At 40.6% G+C, this 19,790-nt stretch overlaps 1 protein-coding gene across 2 annotated transcripts; it reads right to left on the reverse strand.

Moving 5' to 3' along the window:
- Positions 1-4,187: 4,187 nt before the first annotated feature.
- cul2 (cullin 2) lies at positions 4,188-19,144 on the reverse strand. Of its 2 annotated transcripts, none has more exons than XM_080049938.1 (21): positions 19,060-19,144; positions 16,710-16,848; positions 16,373-16,475; positions 16,165-16,259; positions 13,810-13,915; positions 13,565-13,647; positions 12,592-12,688; positions 12,318-12,428; positions 10,500-10,662; positions 10,248-10,372; positions 9,479-9,586; positions 9,246-9,305; positions 9,006-9,134; positions 8,753-8,839; positions 8,365-8,517; positions 7,978-8,055; positions 7,802-7,868; positions 6,353-6,555; positions 5,958-6,059; positions 5,747-5,863; positions 4,188-5,015 (listed from the first exon to the last, which is right to left on the reverse strand). In XM_080049938.1, exons 2-21 carry the CDS (start codon positions 16,826-16,828, stop codon positions 4,884-4,886), a joined length of 2,238 nt encoding a protein of 745 aa, XP_079906064.1. In that variant the 5' UTR covers positions 16,829-16,848; positions 19,060-19,144; the 3' UTR covers positions 4,188-4,883. The 2 variants fall into 2 exon arrangements, with proteins under 2 accessions (XP_079906064.1, XP_079906063.1); XM_080049937.1 differs by having other exon boundaries at positions 10,485-10,662.
- Between the last annotated feature and the right edge of the window lie 646 nt (positions 19,145-19,790).

The following is a 19,790-nucleotide window of genomic DNA, read 5'->3' on the forward strand; positions in this document are numbered from 1 at the left end:
TGATCACGTCACGTTCAAGTCCATGGCATGCACAGTGTGTATTGAGTTTATTTTAAAATATTTGAAAATGGGGCTGCCCTCAGTTGCCCATGCACTGTGTATACTGTAGTCTATTGCCTATTTCAGCCTCGTCTGTGGAAAAAAAGATAACTGGACAACAGAGTTCTTCTGCTTCGTTCCTCTCACTGCATTTAAATGAATTCATTATATTACAGAAAAATATGTCCCGTAAAAGAAAAAGAGCACCAAGCCCATCCTAGAGGACTCTGCATAATATTTTATTTCAAATTTATATTTCTATGGAACATCCATGTGTCTTTCTTCAATAGCTTCTAATTCATCCGACCCAGTGTCACCAAATTATTTGTTCACACAAAATTCCTCAGACTTAGCCTCTTAATTTTCCTCTCAAAGTGCACCAGATTCATGCATTTCACTTAAAAAAGGTAAAAAAAAAATCTACCGGGGGGGCATACCCCCGGACCCCCCTAGCAGGGTCGTGACCTCGGCTGGCTACTATTTTCACCCAGCTGGACATCGGAGGCAATAGTGGAAAGATCTATCTATATAGTGTGTATAGTATATAGCTCTGGACTACCACCATCCAGGTTGCCCAGTCCCAAAGCTTTCTCTGCAATCAGCTCAGGCTGCCTACAGTTAATACTGCGATAAAAAAAAGATATATTATATGTTGTATATAATGTATATTATATGTTATTCATAAGCATTTGAGAAAAAAAACATGCAAGAATCAAATTTCCCACACAGCAACACTCAAAGTTTATTTGCATATTGTGTTCTACACATTTCACAGTAAATGTGCCAAAAAGCAGACGCAGAGATCTTACAAGGGCAAAAAAAATTGGCTTGCGCACTCTGCGCGCGCTCGCATCTTCGGTCTCTTTGCCCAGTGTGCCCACCTAAAATTTCTACAGGCCCACCCTAATCTAACTTTCTAGAACCGGGCCTGCCGAGAACGCTGTTAGCACAGCCTTAGCACTCTGTTTTCTTAGTGGCTGCTGTTTTGCATGCACTTTCTGTTTTTGAAATCCTCATTGTTCCATGCAGTGTCAGAGTCACAGAGTAGGCTACTGTATGTTCCATAATGCTTGTCACACACCTGTTACTTCTTCCATGAGCCCTCAAGGGTTTTTTGACGTGTGACCTTGTGGTGCAACGATAGTGCGTCTGACTCCAGATCAAAAGGCTGTGTGTTCATATCACATCAGGGTCAAGGCTTTCAAGCTTACTTCACTAACTGTGAAATTATGTAGCCTATTACTAATAGTAATAATGTGATATGGGCTGGGCTCCATATCACATTATTTTTGACCCGGGTCATTATCGTGAGTAAATCGAGCCCTACCTAAGTGCACTAGATTTTAAAGTCATCGTTGTTCAAACCCTATTAGTGTCAGTGTCACAGAGTAGGCTACTGTGAGTTCCATAGTGCTTGTCTCGCACTCGAAACTTTGACATGATCCCTAGAGGGTATGTGACCTTGTGGCACAATGGTAGGCAGCACATCTGACTCCAGATAAGAAGGCTGTGTGTTCAAATCATGTCAGGGTCATAGCTTTTCAGGCTTACTTCACTAACTGTGTGGTGTAATAATAATGTCCTGGGGGTATTTCAGGAAGCAGGGTTTAGAAACTCTAAGTTTAACCCTGCGCTCTGATGAGCAACTCTGGGTTATCGGTTTTAGAACAGTGGATCAGCGTTGGGTCAATCAACTCTGAGAGTGTTCACTCTGGGTTGAGCGTGTGCGTAAAAGCCATCGTCAATGGATCGCTGATAACATGATTCACCATGGAAACAGGAGAAACAAATGATTGATCCTCCCACGTATCCACTTCTCTCTCAAAAAAAAAAACTTCTCCGCTCTTTCTACTAGAGTTATACATATCAACGAATGAGCTTATGGTATGGAGAAGAATTACCGGGGATATTTTCTCATAACGCTGATCTAATCACCTCGGAATTTCAGAAAAAAACAAGGGCAAACATTTTTAAGAGAATCATTACGCTTCCTTATGAGAAGTAATAGTCTATTTTAAAAAGTTACGCATATCAGCAGCAGCAAAAGTGTAAAGTTTGCCCAACACATCATTGCTGACAGTGTTTTATATTCACAGTATAATATGTAGGCAAGCTATACTACTCTGCAGTAAACAGACTGTCGCTTCTTACAAATTAGGAGTGAAAGACATTGACGTCAGACAAATTAGGTGACAGTTTCCATTGTAGAGCCTGATTGATCTATTACCAGATCCATTTTCCCCAAGTGATCACAGTTTAAATTATTATAGGCTATAATTTCTATTCATATTAGGCTATTTAACGAGGCTCGTCAGTGACTTTGGGATCACACAAGTGAACAGTAACGATCGCGTGCAGCTGCAGCGTTACATTTCCACATGACAGAAATATGTTCAGTGGAGGGCGCCCTTAGCTCAGTTGGTAGGGCGTCCCATGGGCCTCGGCCAGCAGCAGACCCGGGTTCGATTCCAGCCCGCGGTCGTTCTCTGCATGTCACTCCCCTCTCTGCCCCATTTTCAACTCTGTCTCTACCATAGATAGTAAATGATAGGTCTCTACACTATCAATAAAGCATAAAAATGCCAAAAAGAAATATAAAAAATAAAATAAAAAAATCTGTTCAGTGGCACAGATGTTAAAAAACTCCTGTTAATAAGAAAAAGAATGATATACATACAAAACAAATAGGTTTATCAATATGAATGTAGAGCATTTTCACGATGTGAAGGACATAAGGGCTGAGAACAAGGCTACTGATCAGATAAATGATCGATCAAACGTTAAATAATCAGGAAATGACAAAAAACATCCCGATGGAGATTTCTATAGGGTGATTTTGCTTCAAACTGTACAGGGACGCGTTGTGACAGGGACACTCTTTCTTCAGTCGGAACTGCAGCTTAAAGTGAAAACAAACTCAGAGTAGGGGGTAGTAGAGGGCAAAAGAAGTGTCAAGGTTTTTGAAACCCACACAGGTGTTTTTGATTGATTTAGACCCCTCAGCCTGGGATGAACCTGCTTCCTGAAACGGGAAACCCAGAGTTTCCACTAAGTCAGAGCGAACAAACTCTGAGTTGCCTCAAAACCCACTTCTTGAAATATCCCCCGGGCCTGTAGCCTACTCTAAAAGTTACCATAACAATTGTTTGAACAACCAACAATGTGATAGATTAGGACGTGCTCTGTCCCCATCTACATAGTGATTTTTCAACTGGCCCACATTGCGAATTCTGTCTCTTCGCCGTCTGGTATGAGGATGGACGGCTTCTAGCCTATAACAGCTATTTCAAACAATGTTATTCAATCAAAATGTCTATTGCACTTCCATGGGGGATATTTCCCCTGACAACCACATGGAGCTGCTGAGGTAGACTACTCTGAATGATTGATTATTTGTCACATTCGTTGTGAAGTTAGATCAATTAGATTGTAATGTACATGTTGCACTACACTGACAGGAGATGGATCCAATCGCTGTTTGTGCATTTACATCACTTCTGCATCATAGCGGTCATCATCTTCAGAATGTTGCAATGGAAAAGTACTGACCCCGACGTGATTTGAACACGCAACCTTCTGATCTGGAGTCAGACGCGCTACCGTTGCGCCACGAAGTCTACTGTAAGTTGATGTATTCAATAAAATTCTATCGGACGATATCATAAAATAGTTGGTTAAACAGAAATTAGTTTTTTTCCTGCATGAACCTCCTCGTGTGGAAAATATTTGCCAAAACAATTAAAATGGCGATAGGCTACTTGTGAATAATTGTTGACGCATTCTTTCTACAACAGGTTCTCGTAAACTGACCAATACCATTTAAAAATGACATCACGTTTCAGCCTCCTTTCCTCCTGCCCGACCTGTTAAGATTGTCTCACTCACTTGGGCCTGTGCCAGCACCATGGACAGCTGACAGCACAACGTCGTAAACGCGCATGTGCAAATGAAGCAGCTTTATATATGTTTTAAATCCATAGTGATGCATTAAACGTTTATTTGTTTCAAACCAATTGCTGCATTAAGTAAGCCTAATAATAAAAAAATGCTTAAGGACAAGGTGATATGTTTCATTTTGTTATTGAAGGACAAACAACCCAAGAAATTGATAGACTTGACAAATGTTTACATAAAACCTTTCAGTGTTTTTATTTATTTATTTGACAAGCAGCAGGATCATGTTTGTCACCTCATTTTATCTTTACATTTGAAAGTAGATACAATAGTCAGTATACCAGTTTTATTACAATATTGTTTTCCTAACTTCAGTACATTTAACAAAGAAAAAAATAAAATAAACACAACAACTGCAAACGTGAGAAAAGAAAGCATGTCTTTTTTCTTATTTTAAATGTGTAGCCACCAATGGGTCATTGATGTCACAGCTAACGCTTTACCCAGATCTTCTTTATTTGTTTTCGGTCGACTAGTATGTTTATCAGCTCCTTCCTCTCCAGCGGCTATAGGCATTTTCTCTTTTTGTCGTTTGACGCACAGGTGCGTGGCACTGGTGATGTTGTAAACAGCTTAAAAATCAGATAGTGGGTAGGAGGGGGGGGGGGGGGGCGGGGTGAGCATCTTTGTGGGTGGTGGTGTTAGCTGGCTGTCTGACGCAACACGATGACCGTCCTTGTTTTTTTCAAAGATTGGAGGCACCAGTCCTGCTTTTTAGTCACCGCATTAAAATCTCTGCAGACAGCGTACAGTCCAAAACCTAAGTGGATGAATGAGTCTGTCTTTTTTTCTGTTATGTTATTTAATGTTTTAAACCTGCATATGCCGGTCAGTCACACAAGCAAGTGTGTGTGTGTGTGTGTGTTAGCGCTCCCTGGTTTTTGGCTCCTCTATGCGACGTAGCTGTATTCATCTGCAGAGGTCTGGCTTCTCTCGATGTACTGCTTGTCGATGAGCACCTCGATGCATTTCTTGATCATGCTGATACTTGGGTTGAACCTGGCTTTGGACTGATTGATGACCTGCACACAGGGGAACAGTGATTCAAACAAACAGTCCAAGTAATGTTACCACAAACACGTACTGAATCTGAAAATATAGCTGCAATATGTATGCGTCTTGAAAACAGACAGACAGACAGATACTTGATTAATCAAAGGAACATTGTATTGTTTCACCAGCACATAATAATAGTAATCTTTATAAAATAAAAAATCTTTATTTGCTACTGAAACAATATCTTCATACTATAAAGAATATGAACAATTATGCAATAATTATGAAACTTTGTGTAAGGTGGTTCTTGGCCTCCACGTCATTCACAACCATTATGCCGCATATACCATGGTCAAAACAATAAATGTGTCACAGCCGCTTTAACACAGAGGAGGCAATCCAAAAGGCTCATGGGAATGTTAAAGCTTCGATGAGAATTCATGTTTTTCTTAGTAATGTTGAGTTAAAGGCGGACTCTCCGGAGGATGCTTGTTTTCAAAATCAGTGAATATCTCCTCTGTCAATAATGTGTGTGATCTGAAAGAAAGCTTTTAGTGGGCATTTTGCTAGCTATGGTGGCCCCCTTTGTTTACATACCAGTTGACAGAGCATTTCCTGTGTATTAACACCAGCATTTTTTTTTCAGTGCACACACAGTACAGCATATTACCATATTGACAGCTACTTCAATAGAAGGTTTGCTGTCTGTTTTTGTTGCATGTGTTGACAAGCTATATCCCCAATGACTTCCACCCACCTCCTGGATGAGGCCGTTGTGTCGGAGCACCTTGCGGGCCTTCATGATTCTCACTATAGCAGCTTGTAAATACATTTTGCGGTCCTCGTCCACAGCGCTCCTCGTTTGCTCCATCTCCTGATTATCAGACCGACACAAGACAAGTGTTAAGATATCAATATGGCTGCCAAACAACATGATAACAGCAAGCTTGAGACGGGATTTGACTAACCTGCGGCGTGTCTTTCTGCATTGACGTTGTGATCTTGAACTTTGTCCTTTTACTGGTGAAAGTCATATTTAGTGAAAACGTGGACTCGACTTCAATGTCCTCCTGTGAATAGAGAGAGGTAGAAATCTTAAGTGAGTTATTGCAGTAGTATGCAGTCAGCTGTGGGTATGTAGGGATGGAAGGGAGGCATATGTTATCACTTTGCATTCTGGAAGCCTGGTCTAAAATAGGAAAACAAAACTGTATATAAGATATCAGAGTTGTGTGTGTATCAATAAGCTTTTACAAAAATCTGATTAATAATAAATGTTCATAAATATTGATGGACATTTATTATTGAATAAACAGCACTCCAGTTGTTGTGGTATCTACTGGTTGCATGTGAACGCTCAGACCTTTTGTGAGTCGTGGTTGAGCATCTTGACGTCCAGCAGGGACCTGATGGTCTTCTGGAGCTCCTTCTCGTTCATCTGGGTGCCGTCCTGCAGCTCCTTGTAGGTCACCGTCAGGCTGTTGTTGAAGAGTAGGAGCACGGCCATCTGGTAGGTGGTCACCATGGCAACGTAGGGCTTGGACAGGTAGTTCATCTTCACCTCACCTGTTGGAGCCAAGCAGACACACTTGAATGAAGGGTGGCACCCTTTTTTATTTTTTTGAGCTTCATATTGATGCTATAGTGCGTACGTTTTTCATATAAATAAATGTTGGTTACATTCAAGCTATCGCCAATTGAGTTGAAACAAAGTTAATTAAGCCTATCAGTTCCAGAAAACTCTTCTGTATATCTCAGTATGGCAGCGTCTACAAACTGGTGTCACCCCCGACTGGCGCAGGAGTTCAGAAGAACCAAAGAAATGTTTCAGTTGAATTCTACTTAAAAAAAAAAACCTGGAAGTACAGCAGAAGGTATAAAATCCATGTGCCATCACTGAAGGCCTGCCTCATGTGCCGACAGTGTTGTAATTACTCAGAATTACTGAGGGGGGCAACAGATGTTACGCTCATTAGCTTTAAAGGAGAAGTAAGGCAAGGCAAGGCAAGGCAAGTTTATTTATATAGCACAATTCAGACACAAGGCCACTCAAAGTGCTTTACAGGGGCAAGATTAGAATACATAAAACACACATTATAAAACATTTAAAAGCGAATAAAAGAAGCAAATAAAATAAAAATTGCAGGTTAAAATGGAAACACATTATAAAACATTTAAAAGCGAATAAAAGAAGCAAATAAAATAAAAATTGCAGGTTAAAATGGAAACAAAAAAGTCTTCAGACTCGATTTAAAAGAACAGAGTTGTAAGTAAGCGAAATGGTTCTTTTAGCTAACTTCCTGTCAGTGACTGCAGTAAGCAGTCCCCTCCCTTGTCCTTACATCACCAAATTACCATTAATGAGTTATAGGCTATCGCATCACAGTAGGCCTATTGTCCACAATAATCGCACTACAGCCCCCCATCCAAAAAGGAACCGTAAAAAGTCGAATTTGCACTTAGATAGTGCAAATTCAACTTTTTAAGTGTATGGTCTATTATGTATTTAGTGTGTCTGCATATTATTGCACCAAAACAGTAGAAGTTTTTTTCAATTATATTTTGTACTGTCTGCATATTTGTCCCTGCAAATAGCAAACAAAAATGCACAACTGTAAGGTCAGTGTATGTGTTTTTTTTGGGTATTCAAACAAATAGGTGTTTATTTCTTTAGTGCGTATTGGCATCTTTGAGCATAATACCCCACCACGCCACGCCTCTTGTTACGCTGGACAGCGACTACCGTGACTAAGACATTTCCTGGGAGAAACAATGACTTCATTATTTTTATGTGTGCGTGCGTTACTGTTACCTGTGCAGAGATAGTGTAGCCAGGTCAACTTCCTCCCACTGAAGTGCTGATTATAGAACAACTCAAACTGTAAAAGGAGGGGAAGACAGAACTTATTGTACAGCGTGCTCCACTTAATCAACAACATGAACCTCTACAACAGACCACTCAGCTGTGCTCCACAGGGGTCCACTCACCATCTGCACGCTCTTCTCTAGCTCTTGAGGGATGGCGAATGTTGACGAGGGGACATGTGTGAGGGGCCAGGCTCCTGCCTGAAACCACAAGGCATTTACCACATTACACATTTGGAACAACAAAAGCTGTGGTTCTAACAAAAGAGATTGTAAATATGTCTGATGCTTGTGTAACTTCTCTTGTTTTTTTTTCTTAATAGCTTGATAGGATATTGAATATTTTTATTATTTAAAGTTGTTTTGTGTATCTTATTGGACTATGCAATTGTACATGGTAAAGGCTGCGGGTTAGCACCTGACAAGCCTAGGCATTTTTCTATCCCTTTTCAAACGGGTCTAGAGTGTGTTAAGATCAAATTGTCTTTTGCTTTTGGGTTTCCTCCTCACCTGTAATACATAGATCTGGAAGCTGATGCCCAGGTCCACCACTGTCTCCTGCGTCTTGATGAAATTGTTGAACTTGTTGTTGAGGTCGGCGCTCACGCTCATGTCTGTGTACATTCTGTGGAGTTTGCTCGTGAACTCGTAGCCACAGGCTTGCTGTGAAAACACGGAGAGAGGACAGAGACTGTTTAAAAACAGAGGGATGCTTATGACCAAGAAAGAAGAAGCGTCAGAGATTTAGTGTCAGACAGACAGTCAGAATACTGGCGTGCTTCGAAGGCTGGTGCCACCTCCGATTTGAAATAGCTTTTTTAGATGCTTTCTAGATGAGGCACTGGTGGAGTCAGACATATAACAAGGGTACGTCGACAATCTCCAGCTTTTGATTTACCTTTAGTTTGTTGATCATGGCTTCTTCTGAGTCCATTGACAACGATAAACCATGTATTAACCGCTTTGCTAGCATTCTGGCATAAAACTGTGGAAAACAAAGAAAAACGTGAAAACAGTTTCTTTAAAAACTGGAGTATTTTTTTTTAGACAATTGCGATTACTAACAAATAAACACACAATGAGGCTTATACTTCTTGAATTATTTTAAGCAAGAGGGTTTGTTAAAAGACTTGAGAGGAATCCCCGGTCACCTTTTGAAAGATGTCCTTGTCGTCTATGTACTTGAACACTGTGATGAAGCTCGTCAGCTTGTCCTCCACCTCGTTCTCCGTCATTCCCTTCGCAGACTTTTTCAGCAGATTGTCACAGTATTTCGCCAGCTGGACACAGACACAGCAGGAGGGACACAACCCGGGTCAAGGCACTGTGTCTAGTACTGTGTACTGTGTGTGTTTGTATGTGTATGTGTGTGTGTGTGTGTGTGCGCTCACCAGTTCAGGGGCTTTACAGATGGACTTTGGCTCCCTGAAGTTCACCACAGACGTCAAAGCCTGAGAAACAGATATCAAACAAACACATTCTTTTCAGTCATGGAAACAACACGTTCTAACATGTTTATAACAGTAGTTCTGCAGTTACAGCACGTATACTAGAGCAAAAGAAGTGTCCGTTGATGTTGTTCAATGAGGTAACAGTTACAGTAATAAAGTGTGTCATTGAATACCTTATCGAGTGCACTCATGAAGTGCTGATCTCCGTTTAGAACTGTATTTATGAGCTGAACAAATTTACTGTGAACCTCCAGCACTGACTCCACAAACAGGGTTGGCATCTAGAGAGGACAGAAGAGAGAGACACAACACTGTATTAATAGACGCATTTAAAGCTCCAGTTACAGTTTTTTCTCGTTAACAGACTTAATGAAACTTTCTAAACCGTGAACACAGATCCCCTTGAGAGACATCACACTGGTATTGATTACACCGTTAAACTAAAAAGGAAAACATCTATTCACAGCTGATAGAAATGTTAAGCATTATCATGAATCTCTGACACATCTTTTTTGAACTCCTTTGGACACATGTTCAATCTGCTATCAGTCCTTTTCCACCTAGACAAGATGCCACTTCCGTGCTGCTTTTTACAAGCATGGATCGAAGAGGCTCGTAATCATCAGAGTTGTTTCTCTATATTTCCACCAAAAAGTATCTTTTGTATTAAGTAGTTTGTAGTACAAGAGCTGTGCTATTGTGAATGTCCTGAACGTGACAAGACAATATAGTCAATATCATCCAAAACCACCAATAATAATAATACAAATACTATCCAATCAAGAAGCCCTCAAGCTTCAGCAGTACAACAACCGGTGATGAAAGATGATGGGAACATATTTGTTATTCCCACACAGGCGTACAAAAAATAACAACACACATCGACATGTTTTCCCGCCAAAAAGCAGCAGCTCAAGAATGTGTTCTACTTGATGTACTGACGTTTTCCTGAGAGAGGTTACTGGTGCCCCGGATGCCTTCGTTATGGATATGGACCTGCAGCTCCTGGATCATGTGAGGCAGCCCGCTGGCCACCGCCCGCAACAGAGTGTACATGTTGGCCATGTCTGGATGAACAACAGAAGCGGACACAACGTTTTACATTTCAACCAAATGCCACGTCTAAAAGAGCTGTGTGCGAGTGTGTGATTAAGAATTTTGCTTCTTGCAAAAAAAGACCTTGGGTGGACTGACCCTCTCTCTTCTCCTGCCTGATAATGGTCTGGCACTCCCCGTGAAGGAACTGCAGATGATCAGCCACCATCCTCTGCTGGCATTCATGGATGACTTTGGCGTAGGAGCTGGGGTGCAGGTACTTCCGACATCTCATCTCTTCGTCTTTCAACCGCCCCAAAACCTGGGGGAAGAGGAGAGAGAGATGGAAAGAGCAGGTTAAGAAAACAGCCATATAGTACATGATCTTAAAAATACCCTTTTACATTTTTTTTAATGCAACCTGTAACTTAATAGACACAAATATATAGTGTGTATAGAAATGCCACTGTTTTGTATTAACCAAAGAGTTGATATGCATTCATCTGACTATGACCAATACAAGTAGTGGAACACAAGTTAACAAAACAACACTACCTCAATTAGATCCATAATCACTTTGTTTGGTGACATCACACAGTTCTTAACATTTGAAGTTGCATCATGTAACATGTAGGGACAACTAAACATTTTGGATGGTGTTTTTACTTTGCTTTCAAACATAAAAAGGAAAAGTTCAATGAGTGTTTTTTTGGAGTCTATTCAGATCTAAGTGAAGCTGAAGAAGTAGTTTCATTTTCGTTTAAATAATTTCTATTTATTTCCAAATGATATCTGCAGCCATACAACATTTTACATGGCAAGCTATTTTAAAATCTTATCTTATATAGTCTTATTAAGAATTTCAAAGAAAACACTAAATGAAGCAGAGAGCAGTCCCCTACCCTCACATCCAAAACAATGTAGACTGAACTCTCCTGATGATGGAAGCATCAAGCAACCATCTCAAAGTCCTCAAATGATAAATTATATTAAAATGTGAAGTAAGCGATTTATTTATGTTAATATAAGTGTTAAATCGCTCTTTATTCATACAGTGATCACTTATATAGTGTGCGCGTTTCATAAAGCCGATCACTCAGTCAACCGCTCTGCATTTAATTGGCAAATAAACTTTTCAAGGATCCCACTACTGATCAGCAGAGAAAACGCAACAAACCGGCACCTGTCTCACTGCCGGTGCACGTGCAGAACAATCGATGAATGTGTATGCGCCTACAATGGCGGAGCAGGTAAAAATCCTTCCCAATGTCTGTTTTGATGGTTTTTATCATGTTTTATCACACTTATGGATCTGAGATGATGCTAGATAACTCGCTGCTTGAAGACCGCAGTGCATTAATGTGGTGACGTGGGGGGCGAGGGAGGGGACTGCTAACTGCAGGAAGTTAGCTAAACGGACCATTCCGCTTACTGAACCTTTAACTGAGGAAGAAAAAGAAGACGCAGCTACAAACTGGGTCAGATAAGCCAGTGTCATGTGCTTAAGTCATATCACACACTGCCTAAAGCCTGCTAAAGCCTTAATGATGATCCTGTTTAGACTGGATATCAGGATCAAGCTTTTACACCTTGGAGGGATAAATATATCGGAGAAATCTGATTATTGACGTAATGAATTAACGTGAGGCAGAAAGACATAGAGAAAAAGATAGAGAGTGAGGCAGCTAAGGTTGCCCAGGGGTCTGTGATCTCAGCCGTTAATAGTAGAGCTAATATGCAGATTAAAACTGTTATGTCATCGGACTGTCATGACATGACATGACTGTCCGTCCACACAAACACACCCGGGCCCTAGGTGAATATACACCCATCTGATAGACACTGATGTACACAGATACACATTGTTTTGGCTTCTCTAATCTTTACAGAACACAAACAAAACCAGGGGTATGACAGTGTTACAACAGCACATAGATTAACATGCACATACTTGCGTCTTCTGTACATCGAGCCTACCTTCTCCATATATTGTGAGCAGTTGGATTCTTGCAGGAGATTGGAGGCTTCCTGTTTGTAATACTCGCCCGTTTTTGTCAGAAATGGCCCTTCGAAGATTTCCTGATAAAACTGCAACATAGGATGGAGACAGGGTAGGATTGAGTACACATGGACATACATACACAGACCTACAGTTTATGACCTAGTTGACATATTGGTAATAATGCAAGAAAGTAAATAATAACACAATACAAGCAGTTGGAGTCCTATGGGTCACTATTGGTTGTCTCACCCTTAGTGGAAACTTCTTCTTGTACTGTTCAACATGAACAAAGGAGTTGATGACCCCGTGGATTACCTTCTGGTTGGGGTTCTCACCACAACGATCACTAGGAGACATGAGAAAGCTTCTGTTAGGACTGATTTATTTCATTGTTTTTTTGTTGTATTGCTGAGCACTGCACTTATTAACATAGTGTGTTTAGCCGCATTTTCCACCAACACAACCAGGAACTTTGAGTTCCAGAAACTCCTTGAGCATGAACCTTTAGTTCCTGGGCCGCGTGGCTGTGTGTGTTTCCACCGGGGTCTGAAGTCCCGGGGAGGTTTATGCATATCAGGCCGATGACATATGGAGAAGGAGTAAAAGTAGCCTATCGGCACACCACATAATTTTATGATAGGCTACATTTGATAAATGTTGAGTTTCGGCAGAATCAGTGAATCAGAATCAACAGATTATTTCTCTATCTATTTTAGCAGAGACACACGATCGTCTGGTGAAGTAGGACAAAGAGTAGACCGGTGAGATGAATAGTGGCGCTGGCGAGGTGCGCTGTGTGGCTGCTCTGGTCTGTTAACACGGGCAGCGGACTGATTATTTCTCTGTATATTTTAGCGGAGAACAGCGGCCATTTGACAGTAAAAAAATATATTGAAAAATAAAAGGCTGAAGCTGAAGTGTTGCCGAGCGCGCTGTGCGTCTGCACAGAGACCTAACCCCAGAGTAGGATCTTTTTCTGGGGTAAAAAAAGGTTCCACGAACTACGGTTTAGACTCTAGTTCCTTCGGTGGAAACGCGGCTTATGTTAAATACTGCAGCCTAATTAGACTACATGTTCTAACTTGCGATAGAGTAAATCAAGCATCACGATGATGATTAACAAAAATAAACAAGTCTTCATTTTGACTATCAGCAATGCATGTCAATACATTTTATATTCCGCAAATTATTTATTGTGGCACAGCGTGTGAGAACAACTTACTTTTTTATTTCATTCAGCAACATCCGGATCAGGGTAGCCTGAAGGGGCTCGATCATTAGCTTCCTCCACATATCTAGCGCCAACTGCAACGACAAATGACTGCATGTTCACAACAGTTTAAAAAGGTGACACCTTGACAACGGTACTTCATCCCAGATAATCTCACATCTCCCAATGCATCTGAGCATGTGCACTCTACACTTCGATCTGATACACATACTGGGCACGGCAGTGTCAGTCATTACCTCTCCAATCTCCATGAGCGGCTCATTCATGTCCACTCCCCCGTAGCCGTACTGGAGGTCTGCTTCTGTTAGTTTGTTCTTCTTGATGAATTGAGTGTTGAGATACCTAAACAAAGCAAGGTGGGAGGTTCAGATGCTAATATATCAATTGCATCAAGAGGAGGTTGGGGAGGAGTGTGTGTGTGTGTGTGTGTGTGAAGAAACACTTATACCATAACACTGCTTGGGGCCACTAGTTGCAAGCCGAGGTCATTCATGGAGGCTATGTGAGACGGTCATTCTTTGGTTACCCTAATGGTGACTAACTCTGTGGCTATTGAGTGTCAAGTTTAAGCCAAGACAGTTCAGGATATTCTGGCCAATACATGAGCTGAGTTGACAACATACTGAGCACACACGCGAGACTAGGCTTATTTAGCAGATTTTGTTGTACATGGCTATAACTCTTTTTTTCTGTTCACAGACGCTCTCCATCCAATCTGACTCTCAATCTGAAGCTTGAGCTATTTTGCAAAGAAGAATAGGCAAAAATCTCAGTCTGTAGATGTGCAAAGCTGGTAGAGACATACCATAATAGACTTGGAGCTGTAATTGCAGCGATAGGTCATCTACAACGTATTGACTCAGGGGGGCTGAATACTTTTGCACGCCACACTTTTCAGTTTTTTATTTATAAAAAAAATTGTAAATCATATTTCATTTTCATTCAATTTCACAATTATGTGCCACTTTGTGTTGGTCTATCACATGAAATCCAAATCAAACAAATGTACGTGTGTGGTTGTATCGTGACAATGTGGAAAAGTTCAAGGGGTATACTATGAATATTTTTGCAAGGCACTGCATATGCATGATGTTCTTAAATCAATTAATATTCGTCTTTAATTTCTGATTAGCGTATACCTCTTTGCAATTTCAATGGTTTGGATCAATTTGAACAATTACATTATTGAAAAGGTAATCAGTGTGAACATTTTGACTTTGATCTGTATTTTGATTTCGCCTGAGAGTCAGTGAGCTCCATGGTAACACAGTGATTGACAGGCTGACTGAAATGCACTTTAGCTGGACAAGAAACTCCCCTCTCCCAACCCCTCTTAAAATTCATTATTGTTGCACATAGTCGCCACCCCAAAAAAAGTCAGTCTGCGAGCTGACCCTCCAAAGGCCCATTCTGGTCCAGGAAAAACCCTGATTATGGGGTATTATGTGTTGAACTTTGAGGAATAAAATGTATTCAATCCAGCGTTATTCCAGGCTGTAACATAACGAAATGTGGAAAAGGTGAAGTGCTGTGAAAACATTCCGTATGCGCTGTATATCTACAGTCACTGGTCACTTTATTGGGTAAGCCTAGCTAGTACCGGATTGGACCCTTCATTCTTCGTGGTGTTGGAAACATTCCTCAGATGTGTTTGTGACTGTGCAGGCCATTGGAGTAGAGTGAACTCAATGTCATGTTCAAGAAACCAGTTTGAGATGATTTGAGCTTTGTGCATTATCCTGCTGGAAGTAGCCATAAGAAGATGGGTACACTGTGGTCATAAAGGGATGGACATGGTCAGCAACAATACTCAGTAGGTTGTGGAGTTTAAACAATGCTCAATTGGTACTAAGGGGCCCAAAGTGTGCTGGGAAAAAATCCCCCACACCATTACACCACCACCAGCCTGAAAGTGGCCGGTGAGTGTAAATTTAAGGTTTCAAAAAAGTAATTTTTTATTACTTTTTTTTAATCTGCCAATTAATCGGTTATCAAATTTTTTTCTGGCAATATTATTAATTAATATATTCCGGCCCAAAGAAATCCACACCGGTCGGCCTACCACTAACCATGCAACCTGGAGAGTGGACTGGTGTGTCTGGAGGTGTAACTGTCTTTTTTGATTCAGTTGGCACTTCAGCCCTAAATCCACCACATGACGATGCATTGAGGATAATAAGGGGCCGTCTTCTATATTAAGAACTGAATCCTACTATGTCACTCCCAAAGCCAAGAGACTTTCTTTCTCTCTCACACACGGTGACATAATAAATTACAAAGGCATATGTATGCAGAGACAGTCTGGTGGGAAGCACACTTAAAAATAGATCTGAAAGCTCTCCAAGGGGGTATTGATTTAGAATTATTAAGGACACACCAAACGCTTGTTAGCATTTCACACTACGCTTTTCAAGGTTATATTTTCATTGTGCAATAAATTTAAACTGGCTTATTGTAACTCTGCACCTGTGAAATGTGATAAAGGAGAAAGCAGTGAGTGTTGGACCAGCATAGTGACTCACTGGTATCTTATACACTTTGTGAGTACAAACGGACACCAAGGGCACAAAAGGCAGCTATGACGATGTTACCTGTACAAGCAGTCCATGTAGTCAGCTCCTTTGCTGTACTCGTCCCAGTATCTGTGGTACATGACTAAAACCTTCTCCTCTGACTCCAGGACTTTCTGCAACACACACAAGCATGATGGTTATATACAAATAAGCATAACACAGGAATATAAAAGAAACATTTAATATTCTCTTTGCCCGCAACCGAAGAGCTTTTGTGTGTGCTTACCTTGTACAACTGCCGAACATGATTCTCAAGAAACACCTTGGTCTCTGTATATAATCTCTCACCCAAAGGTTCTGGGTATGCGACGCACAAGGCATAAATGTCCCTGATTTGGGAATTCAGGAAGAATAATGAGAACAAAAAGGAGTCTATCAAGTTAAGATACGTAAATATACAGTTAATTAAGAGGTTGTATGTATTACTAATAGTTTTTCAAAGGTACATTAACAAATCAAAACAATTAGTGCTCATCTGAATGAGCCAACTTGTTGTGTTTGGTAACTGATTTAACAAGTCAGCAATTTAAATGTCTATATGGAGCTAAGTTGGCAGAGGATACGAGAAGCGATCATTCCACGTGGCTCTCTCCACATAGTCTAGCATCACCACGGCCTTGATTGTCGTCAGTAGCTTGTTCCATGTCTCATCAAAATCCACCACCCGCGGCTTTAAGGACATTGTACGGGTTCTCTTTCAACCTGGAAGGACAGACAGAAATGCAGAGTACTGTAGTGAGTAAAGGCATTGCATAGAGAACAGATAAACAGAAGGCCTATCGGTTTCAGTTTCTTTATTATCTGTTATCATGTAATCATCCACCAAGCAGTTAGGTCTGTTAAAGCAAGTATAATCTATAAGTGAGTAGGGCTGGGCGATTAATTGATATTCAATTTCGATTACGATTTTGGCTTTCCTCGATCATGAAAACAAGATAATCGTAATAAAACAATCATTGTGTTGCACGCCGTGTCTTGTGTGGTAAATGCAGCGAACCCTTCTGTGTGCGCTCCGCTCTGCCCCGCCCCCGGCCGAACACTTTCGCTTTCAGCGATTGCAGTGCAATGGTTTATTCAGCATAAAGTTAAAGTACTCGCCCAAGACTGATGTTAAATCGAAACACAAACGGCTTGCGAGTTGCCAGTTGAAGCTCCGTGACGGTGGGTAACGGTGTTCACAGTGACACCTCGCCAGTGTGAGACGCCGCACAGAAAAGCCCTGTGGCTTTACGGCTAAAATGAAACGAAAATATCCTGCCCGTTAACGTTGTTGATGTGGAAGGCTTCCGCGATCGGATTGCATTTCTTGAGCCTGCATACACAGAGCCATGTCGCCAAACAGCGCGACTAGAGAAAATATACAGTGAGCCGCCTCCCTCCGTTGTTTCATTCTACAGCCGAAAAAATTACAATAACCACCATGGACATCGTTTACATAAAGCCTCTTGTTGTTATGATCATTAGGGCTTTGATGCTAATTCTGAAGTCCGAATATTAGGCTAAGTTGGCAGCTGCTGTGCAGTTTTTTTTCAGCAACTCAACCTGCACTGCAAAAAAGGCAAAACGTTGATCTTTTTGTAGATTCATACCTCCTCAACGTGCAAATAAATGAGTTGTTCACAAACACATCCCTAGTAAAATATTCATTTTACTCTTAGATTGGAAGGTTTCACTGTTTATTTATTTAGGGTGGCATTTTAGTTGTATGTTTCAGGAGCACATTTGGGAGTTTAATTTATGCAATGTTGAAAGAATTTACAGAATTTTCATTTTGGAGCATCCCTACAGTGAATAATCGTCTTTAATAATCGTGATTATCATTTTTGCCATAATCGAGCAGCCCTATGAGTGAGTGGATTGGTTTCATGTGAATTTTTTTTATTCTGTTTTGAAGTGGCATCACAAAGGATGGACACAGGTACCCTTGGCAACGGTGCCAGAATAGAGTTGAGTCACTGTGTACAGATATGTAAAATATAATAATAATAATAATAATAATAATAATAATAATAATAATAATAATAATAATAATAATAATAATAATAATAAACCTGTACAAATCCTTATAAATGCTTATAATAGCACCTTTGTAAGGATGTGTAAAGAAATACATTAATAAAGAGAGTAAGTAGGCTACATGACACATATGTAGGGCATGGTTAACGCGTGCATCAACAGAAACGGGTGTATGACGAATAACCCTCGTCAATACAGCTGCTCACATTGCTATGGTAGCAACAGATGAGATAAACACTGTGCAAGTTCATGGATGAACTGACGCGTTCGTCAACAATGAACACATTGGGGAAACCATTAGCTATCAAAAAATACTGTAGCCGTGCAGACGAGACTGTTGTTTAATAACAATAATAATGTATACACTTATGTGTGTGTTTGCCAAAAGAATCACAGATTAGCTGCAACAAGGATAAATCAGGCCCTGTGTTTCGTGTGTCATTCAAACCAGTTGATTTCACGTAAGAGAAAAAAACATTGCAACATTATCATGCACACTTTGTCCTGTTTAGCTATTCACATACGCCGATATGTGTCTCGCAAAGGGAAGCGCTAATGCTACTACAGCAATAGCCTTGTTAAAGTCACGATGAATACAGCTAAATTAAGGTTACCAGCTAGCAGAATGCCAATCCCAAAATAGGATGGCTAGCTTAAAAGGTTAGCTGGATTCTAGCTAGCATGCTACTTCTTCCTGCTCAAGACTCGGCAGTTTTGAGGCATCGGCTGTTAGCTAGTCGGCTAGCGGGAAGCTAACGATAGCTCAGCCACAGCTAGCAAATGGACATCTTCTTTGCAAATTCTGCACATTTGTACTGACAGCTCGGCAGAACATGGCGCAGTTATAAAACAATACATGGTACTGAGGTCAGGCGTGGACTTCTGGATAATACATACCTCTGTCCAGTATGTATTTGTTATAAAACTCAAGTTTCTCCGCTGTCACAGGCTTGATTTGTCTCACTTACAGGTCTTCCCTAACCTCTTGGACTATACCATTGTATTACACGGGGGTGTATGATGAACAAGCGTACATACGCCGTTAACTATTTGTTTGCCTTTTACCACAGTGCAGTTTCTTTAAGACATTTAAAATGTCATGGAATTAATTCGATATCTACACATAATGATGATAATAACACCAAACACTAGACGGACCCAAGTCAAAAGATCACCCATGTAGCTTAATCATGGTATCGGCGAAAAACTACGGAAACCTCTTAGGAATTGAGCATAGATATAAATACGTATTTACCTATGGGAATTGAGCATTACAAAATATAGTGTTCTCAAAATCTGTTATTATTAGAGAGCATATTCATTTACAGCGATTAAATAAATAGCTATTTACTTTTACTATGTCCTCCTATGATATTGACATGTTTTTCTTTACAAAAACCCCACAGAATAAATTGACACGAATGTGACAGTTATTGGAGGGACATGTTAACTGAAAATGTAAAAGGAATTTAGCAAATAATGGTCGGTGTGTTGTGTGTGACATGTTCGTTTTTTAAGCCACAGTGAGTCTGATAAATCACAAGCAGATGATATCATATAATATATTATATAGTTACTTACGGCCAGGGGACAAGAAGAAAACTAGCCAATCAGAATCGTGGAACAAT

Source organism: Ammodytes marinus, assembly GCF_949987685.1.
Source record: "Ammodytes marinus genome assembly, chromosome: 21".
In the NCBI taxonomy this organism is placed as follows: domain Eukaryota; kingdom Metazoa; phylum Chordata; class Actinopteri; order Uranoscopiformes; family Ammodytidae; genus Ammodytes; species Ammodytes marinus.

Coding starts and splice junctions, on each gene's coding strand:
- cul2 (XM_080049937.1), bottom strand. CDS start 16,828: ATGTCCTTAAAGCCGCGGGTGGTGGATTTTGATGAGACATGGAACAAG. Junction 6,060..6,352: donor TCAACCACGACTCACAAAAG/GTCTGAGCGTTC, acceptor CTCTATTCACAG/GAGGACATTGAAGTCGAGTC. Junction 5,016..5,746: donor ACAACGGCCTCATCCAGGAG/GTGGGTGGAAGT, acceptor CCCTGTGTGCAG/GTCATCAATCAGTCCAAAGC.